The 8,333-nt window shown below is 37.5% G+C and overlaps 1 protein-coding gene across 1 annotated transcript; it reads left to right on the top strand.

The window, feature by feature from the left end:
• Positions 1 to 12: 12 nt before the first annotated feature.
• On the top strand, positions 13 to 7,107 carry LOC127495328 (cytochrome P450 2M1-like). Its single transcript, XM_051862088.1, has 9 exons — positions 13 to 349; positions 2,098 to 2,260; positions 2,360 to 2,509; positions 2,713 to 2,873; positions 5,519 to 5,695; positions 5,943 to 6,084; positions 6,153 to 6,340; positions 6,435 to 6,576; positions 6,841 to 7,107. The coding sequence occupies exons 1-9, from the start codon at positions 158 to 160 to the stop codon at positions 7,023 to 7,025; spliced, it is 1,500 nt and encodes a 499-aa protein (XP_051718048.1). The 5' UTR covers positions 13 to 157; the 3' UTR covers positions 7,026 to 7,107.
• The last annotated feature ends 1,226 nt before the right edge of the window (positions 7,108 to 8,333 follow it).

Below are 8,333 nucleotides of genomic sequence, written 5' to 3' on the forward strand. Positions count from 1 at the left end.
TCGGTAATCCTCGGCAAACCTCGACAGTCAGTGGAACTTCTCAGGTGCGTGGTTACTTGCGCTGTCTTGCGTTATCAAATTCAACCCAGAAACAAACGTCAGTTTTGGTTACTTTCTTCGAATCGGCTCAAAAGAACAGTCAAGAGAAATTTGAAGGATGGATATGTTGCTGGCATTGAAGACAAATGCAGTGTCTGTTGTCATGACTGTCTTGGTTCTGTTATTGCTGTGGAAGATTCGAGGAAAGAAGAGCAATTTTGGGCGGCTGCCACCAGGACCCGCTCCGAATCTACTGGTGGGAAATTTATTTCAATTTAATGGCAAGGAAGTCTACAAATATTACCAAGAGGTTAGTGGGTGCATTCACTACTATTATTCAGTAATATAATTGGGAGTAGCTGCTTGTATGATTGTGTTCAAGACTAATAGGCCTACCGGTGCAGGTAAACTAGTTAACCGTTTAATGCCCAGAATACAAAAAAACTGAATAAATCAAATCAATTTACTAAAATGTGCGCACGATTAACTATTTTGTTCCCTCGATTTATAAATCATGCCCATGGGTTTTTATATCTCATCTCCATAAATATACCTAGTAGTAAAGCTAATGCAAGGACTAGAAATCAATTTATCCTTTGCTGAAACTTCCTAGTCGTCAGTTCATGGTTGCATAGAAATGACAGAAGCCATTGGAGTGCAAGCGCTTTGGAAAGAAGGAGAAAGCGGTGCGGCCGCGCTTTCCACGCGTTTTTAGGCGCGATATGTGAACGGCCTCTTAGCCTACTATTTTTTTCCTGCATGTACTTGTACTCAGTACTTTATGTTTTTCATAGCACAAACTGATTTATTATATAAACAAACAAAAAATGGCTGGGTCATATGGCACGCAAAGGCAGCTTTTCCACCTTTTGACCACAATATGTCGCTTGTGTGCAGTGTTAAAATAAGCTTCGCGCTATGAACCTATGAGTCAAAATAATGCCGAATAGTTTTGCAAAAGAATTAAGTATTGCAAAAGAAATTAAAGTTATTCTAAAGAAAAATAATAATAAATTAAAGTTTGGTTGTTAAAAAAATTATAATAAATATTAATAAAGCAAGATGCCTCGTTGAAATATGTGAGATGTAAAGTTTATTTAAACTGCAAAAGTAAAGCATACATTTAAATTATTGTGACAGATATGAAGGGGGAGGAGAATTTATACGTGCATCAAGTTTCTCGACGAGAAAGACTTCCGCAAAGGATACACCTGTGTATCCTCGCTCATGACTCCTCAGGAAGCTTCCTCACTCCTCGTTCCTCACCTCCTCGCGGTGCAGTTAGAGAATTGAGATGCCCTTTAAGATGGCTGAGCTGGATCGGTTTCCGGGTCTTAGGATGGAGGACGGAGGAGCGAGGAAACAAGGAGGGATATTGAGAAGCACCCCTAGTCTGTGAGCTAAGAGGAGGCACGAGAGACATGCCCTGCGTCTCAATCAGCTCCCTAGCTTCCTAGGTCGTGTATCAGTATACCGTGTAAATGAATGTGGCCGACTCCCTGATCAGTGCCCTGACTCCTGAACTAGGGAGCTGATTGAGATGCACGACTCCCGCTGTAACTTCACCTGCGGGTGTCGCTGTTGGACAGTGTTCATTTAGTGACTTGCACACTTTTTAATGTCACATTTTGTAATAAATAATTGTTTTGTTTTTGTAATATGGATTATTTTCTTATACTATTTTTTTTTTTTTTTTAAGGAGACACTCCCTGTATTTCTTTTGCTCAAAGATTGTTTTTACTTTTTCATACACTGAATTGTTGTTTGTAGCACATCACAACTTAAAGTTACCACTTTGAAGTAGCCTATACAGAGATATATAATATATTTGCATAAAAAGTGCTACTTGTCCTATCCAAATTTTCACTACGAACAAAAACGTTGTCAAACAATGCTCTAATATACATTGTTTTTGAGTCCATTAAAGCAGAATTATATGTTTGACATTTGAGGTTGTTAGTCGCCAATTTTTGAGCTGATTCGAAGTACATGTAATTTGAATACACATATAACATCGAAATGTCCCCTATCGAACCCATATAACTGTTCTTCCCTTAGCTCAGTAAGAAGTATGGCTCTGTTGTCACCATCTGGTTGGCAAACACACCTGTCGTTATCATTTCTGGATATGAAGCCCTAAAGGAAACTATGATTGGTCTTGGTGAGGAATTCAGTGGCAGGGCCGAATATCCCCTGATCATGAAGTCCACTTTGGGATACGGTGAGGTCACTTGATACCCAAAGTTTTACATGGTTTATTTGATCTTTCTTTTTTAATGCAAGTAGTAGACCAGAAATGTTCATTTTTCTCTATGCGCAGGTGTTCTGTCCACCAGCGGACACAGATGGAAGGAGATGCGCAAATTCTCTCTTATGACTCTGAAGAACTTTGGAATGGGCCGCAGGAGCATCGAGGAACGTGTCAGGGAGGAGGCTGAATATCTTGTGGAAATGATTAAAAAATGTGAAGGTAAAATCATTTTTATACAATCTTATATTTAGATTATCAGATGAAACAAACTAAAGACATAAACTACAAAAACATCTGACAAAGGGTGCATCAATAAAACACTACAATCAAACATATAGTCGTTCCATTATTTAGAATAAACTTGAAAAATGTTTACAATGTGTGTCACATCTCATGTTACAGAACTTCTTTTCTTCTTAAAGGCTCTGCATTCAGCCCTGCAGACATGCTGTCTAATGCCGTGGCCAATGTGATCTGCAGCATTGTCTTTGGCCATAGGTTTGAATTTGAGGATCCACAGTTTAAGTTTCTCCTCCGGACTGTAAATACTTACTTCGCTATCCTCAGTAGCCCTTTTGGACAGGTATTGCACTCCAATGATTTTTTTATAGATATGTTTTTTAGATATTACCGTTCAGAAGTCTCTTATGCTCACAAATGCTGCATTTATTTGATCAAAATACAGTAAAAATGGTAATATTGTTTATCATTACAATTTAAAATAACTGTTTTCATATATTTTAGTTCCATTTTAAAGTATTTTCAAATGTAATGTATTCCTGTGATGGCAAATGTGAATTTCCATAAGTCATTACTCCAGTGTTCAGTGTCACATGATCCTTCAGAAATCATTCTAATGTGCTGATTTACTGCTCAAGATACACACAGTTGCTTAATGCTTAATGTTTTTGTGGAAACCGTAATACATTTTTTTCAGGATTTAAAATAGAAATATTTTAAATTGTAATAATATTTCACAATATTACTGTTTTTTTGTTTGTATTTTAATCAAATAAATGCAGCTTTAGTGAGCAGAAAAACATTAAAAATCTTACCGACCCCAAACTTTTGAACGGCTGTGTACGCACACAAAAGTGTATAATATATTATATATATATATATATATATATATACAGTGGGTACGGAAAGTATTCAGACCCCCTTAAATTTTTCACTCTTTGTTAAATTGCAGCCATTTGCTAAAATCATTTAAATTCATTTTTTTTCCTCATTAATGTACACACAGCACCCCATATTGACAGAAAAACACAGAATTGTTGACATTTTTGCAGATTTATTAAAAAAGAAAAACTGAAATATCACATGGTCCTAAGTATTCAGACCCTTTGCTCAGTATTTAGTAGAAGCACCCTTTTGATCTAATACAGCCATGAGTCTTTTTGGGAAAGATGCAACAAGTTTTTCACACCTGGATTTGGGGATCCTCTGCCATTCCTCCTTGCAGATCCTCTCCAGTTCTGTCAGGTTGGATGGTAAACGTTGGTGGACAGCCATTTTTAGGTCTCTCCAGAGATGCTCAATTGGGTTTAAGTCAGGGCTCTGGCTGGGCCATTCAAGAACAGTCACGGAGTTGTTGTGAAGCCACTCCTTCGTTATTTTAGCTGTGTGCTTAGGGTCATTGTCTTGTTGGAAGGTAAACCTTCGGCCCAGTCTGAGGTCCTGAGCACTCTGGAGAAGGTTTTCGTCCAGGATATCCCTGTACTTGGCCACATTCATCTTTCCCTCGATTGCAACCAGTCGTCCTGTCCCTGCAGCTGAAAAACACCCCCACAGCATGATGCTGCCACCACCATGCTTCACTGTTGGGACTGTATTGGACAGGTGATGAGCAGTGCCTGGTTTTCTCCACACATACCGCTTAGAATTAAGGCCAAAAAGTTCTATCTTGGTCTCATCAGACCAGAGAATCTTATTTCTCACCATCTTGGAGTCCTTCAGGTGTTTTTTAATGTGTCTTGCACTGAGGAGAGGCTTCCGTCGGGCCACTCTGCCATAAAGCCCCGACTGGTGGAGGGCTGCAGTGATGGTTGACTTTCTACAACTTTCTCCCATCTCCCGACTGCATCTCTGGAGCTCAGCCACAGTGATCTTTGGGTTCTTCTTTACCTCTCTCACCAAGGCTCTTCTCCCCCGATAGCTCAGTTTGGCCGGACGGCCAGCTCTAGGAAGGGTTCTGGTCATCCCAAAAGTCTTCCATTTAAGGATTATGGAGGCCACTGTGCTCTTAGGAACCTTAAGTGCAGCAGAAATTTTTGTGTAACCTTGACCAGATCTGTGCCTTGCCACAATTCTGTTCTCTCAGGCAGTTCCTTTGACCTCATGATTCTCATTTGCTCTGACATGCACTGTGAGCTGTAAGGTCTTATATAGACAGGTGTGTGGCCTTCCTAATCAAGTCCAATCAGTATAATCAAACACAGCTGGACTCAAATGAAGGTGTAGAACCATCTCAAGGATGATCAGAAGAAATGGACAGCACCTGAGTTAAATATATGAGTGTCACAGCAAAGGGTCTGAATACTTAGGACCATGTGATATTTCAGTTTTTCTTTTTTAATAAATCTGCAAAAATGTCAACAATTCTGTGTTTTTCTGTCAATATGGGGTGCTGTATGTCCATTAATGAGGAAAAAAATGAGCTTAAATGATTTTAGCAAATGGCTGCAATATAACAAAGAGTGAAACATTTAAGGGGGTCTGAATAATTTCCGTACCCACTGTATATATATATATATATATATATATACAGTCAAAACAAAAATTATTCAGACACTAGATATGATTTTTTTTATATTTTTTACTAGTGGGTGCAGGACACTATAGTTCATTTATGTAAGTGAGGATAGCAAAATAAAGTAAACTGTGACATATTATACCCAAAAATTCTTCATACAGTGGACTACCAGTAAAATTGATAAAAATTTGGAACCAAAAATTATTCAGACGCTTTGACCTGACCATGTTTTGCTTAAGTGTTATCTGACATAATTAAGATGATTTTTTTTCTGACACAGTCTAGATCTTGTCATATTACTATTTTTTTAAACTATAGTGAATAAACTGTAATAATAAATGAAATGTTCAAGGTGTCTGAATAAATTTTGGTTTGACTGTGTACATATACACATTAAACACATTTTAAATTGTAAAAGTTATTTAATAGTATTTTGAGCCTCAAATTGATGTTTCTTTATTTTTTTTCCTCAGCTCTATAATATATTCCCTAGGTTAGTCAGTCTCCTCCCCGGTAAACACCACCAGCTGTTTAAAGACCTAAAAGAGGCCAGAGAGTACTGCATGCGTGAAGCACAAGCTCGGATGAATAATGTAGATCCCTCGTGCCCACAGGATTTCATTGAGGCCTTTGTGCTAAAAATGAAAGAGGTAAATAACTGAAAGAAATGGCCATTTAAAAAAATTTAGCCATGGTCCTGAATACATTTATTTGCACCATCTGGTGGTGAGACCATGAAATGATGTCAGTTAAAACACAATGTAAATATTTCTTCCAGTTAACTTACTTCATTTACAAGTTTTAGATAATAAAACAAGCTGTTGTGATCACAAGTATAATATTGATGTTTGACAGTATAAATGAGATAACACATCATACACCTGTTCTCTTTTGCAGGAGAAAGACAAGTCTGACACAGAATATCATTTTGACAACTTGGTTTCTTTAGTATGGAACTTGTTCAGCGCCGGCACAGAAACCACTTCATCCACCATCAGACACGCTTTGCTTCTGATGATGAAGCACCCAGATGTTCAAGGTGAGGTCAAACAAATGCTTCTCTGCCCAAGCATTAAGTGTGTTTTTACTTTGACTTGTTCTGTACAGAGCGTGTTCAGCGGGAAATTGATGAGGTTGTAGGAAAGGACCGTTGGCCCTCCAGTGAAGACAGACAGAAGCTGCCATATACAGATGCTGTAATTCACGAGGTACAGCGCAGTATGGATCTCGCCCCCATCGCTGTCCCACACAAGATGATGCGCGACACTGAATACAATGGTTATGTCATTCCTAAGGTATTCTATTCATGCATTTACATCATATTGATTCATCAAGTATTTATTATTATTTACATCGTTCTATTTATTTGTAAAATAAACTTTCTTGTAGGGAACAATTGTTTTTCCTCTACTATCCTCCGTGCTGATTGACCTGAAACTGTGGAAGAACCCAAATTGTTTCGATCCAGAGAACTTCCTGGATGCAGATGGCAGATTCAAGAAGAATGATTCATTTGTTGTATTCGGCATGGGTGAGCTTCATTGAGCATATTAGGCCATAAAAATGTTGCTCTTTAGATGAAAACTGAAGTCAACACGTGCTAAATAATTATGTTCATCAGTGTTTTAGTCATACTGGGACAAAAATAACCATACTAAATAATTGATTCCTCAGTAGTAGCCTTTAAAGGGCAAATCACAGACAAAAAAAAAAAAAAAAAAAAAAAATGGATGATACATAGAGAAAAGATTCTTAAAAAGATTTTTAAACCAACTTCTGTGTGCTCTCTTGCCAGGCAAGCGCGTGTGTCTCGGTGAGGCTCTGGCTCGCACAGAACTCTTTTTCTTCTTCACTTCCCTCCTTCAACACTTCACCTTCAAAGCCATGGTGCCACCAGAAGAGCTCGACACAAAGCCTACAAATTGCAGTTTTGGCCGCATTCCCCGCACATACGAGTGCTATGCCATTCCTAGGATATAGAGGATGTGTCCACAAAATAACAAAGAAAACATACTCTCATTTCATTTTGATGCTTTAATGGAAATAAATATGTCCAATATGATATTATTGCACAAGTGTTTTTTTTTTTTTTTTTTTGGCAAATACAAGATTGATATTTAGCATTTACCTTTCTGATGAATTACAGCCTCCAATACCTAATTTCCAGTGTCAAATAATAACATATATATTATTATTTTTTTTTTTTACAGGTCTAAACAATAATATTGGCACTTTTACAAATAATGCATTTTAACATCCGAGTTGGCACAGTGCTTGTTTTTTTTCCTACACTTGGGGGCTTTTCACACAGAACATGTTTTTGTGTTTCAAGGAACACTATGTGTGACATTTTTCTTCAAAATTTTGTTAATTTAAATTATGAGTCAATACATCATCAATCCTTCTTTCAAAGTGTTTTTACCCTTACCCTGATTCACTAAGGTAAGAATATACGTTTATATTTTAGACCTAGCAGGATGGTTTTCGCTGGAAATTGCAGACATGTGTCACTCGCACGTGTGTCTCGTTATATTCGTAAATAGAGTAAAGTTGCTTCGGCTACTTTGACGCGTGTATGGTGTAGGAGCGGCGTAGGTTGTCACAACGAGTGAGAAAAGTTGACATGGAGCAACTAAATCTTGAACCTCTGGGGAACCCCCATAAAAAAAAAAAAAAAGATGAACAGAGAAGAGTATGTGAAAAAAAGAGAACGCGACAGAGCTCGTAATAAAACAAGAATCAACATCGGCTTTGCTTTTCGGAGATGGCGGAGAACAGGGATTTAAAATGTTGTAAAAGTGACGTGGATATGGTAATAATTTCCGACGTGGTAATAATTTTTATTACTCAACAGTTGAGTAAGGTAATTTATTGAACAGATAAATTGCCATATATAGCTCTATAACAGATAATTGTAAAGCATCATCTATTGTGAAGGGTCATTTCATTAGGAGTTGTAGTGCTGGGCTGGAAATTTATTTTAAAGTACAGTGTCTATTAATGGGTATAACTACAGTAAAATCTTCAGCTAGTAAGCTTAAGATCCTTTTCATCTAAACTGGTTATCTCTCTTAAGCCTAGTAGTGAATGTTTTATGAGCAGTAGTCACGCTGAGCAGAATCACAACCAAAACAATGTTCTTTAACCCCTAGAGGGCCAAAATTACATAAACGCATTTTTATATTGAAAACTATTAGTAAAAATATGAAATATATTTGTATTTTACATCTAATAATGGTGCATAATTTAGAGATGAATATTGTCTAGTAGCCTACATGAAAATGCCCT

Source organism: Ctenopharyngodon idella, chromosome 15, assembly GCF_019924925.1.
Source record: "Ctenopharyngodon idella isolate HZGC_01 chromosome 15, HZGC01, whole genome shotgun sequence".
NCBI classification, from domain to species: Eukaryota; Metazoa; Chordata; class Actinopteri; order Cypriniformes; family Xenocyprididae; genus Ctenopharyngodon; species Ctenopharyngodon idella.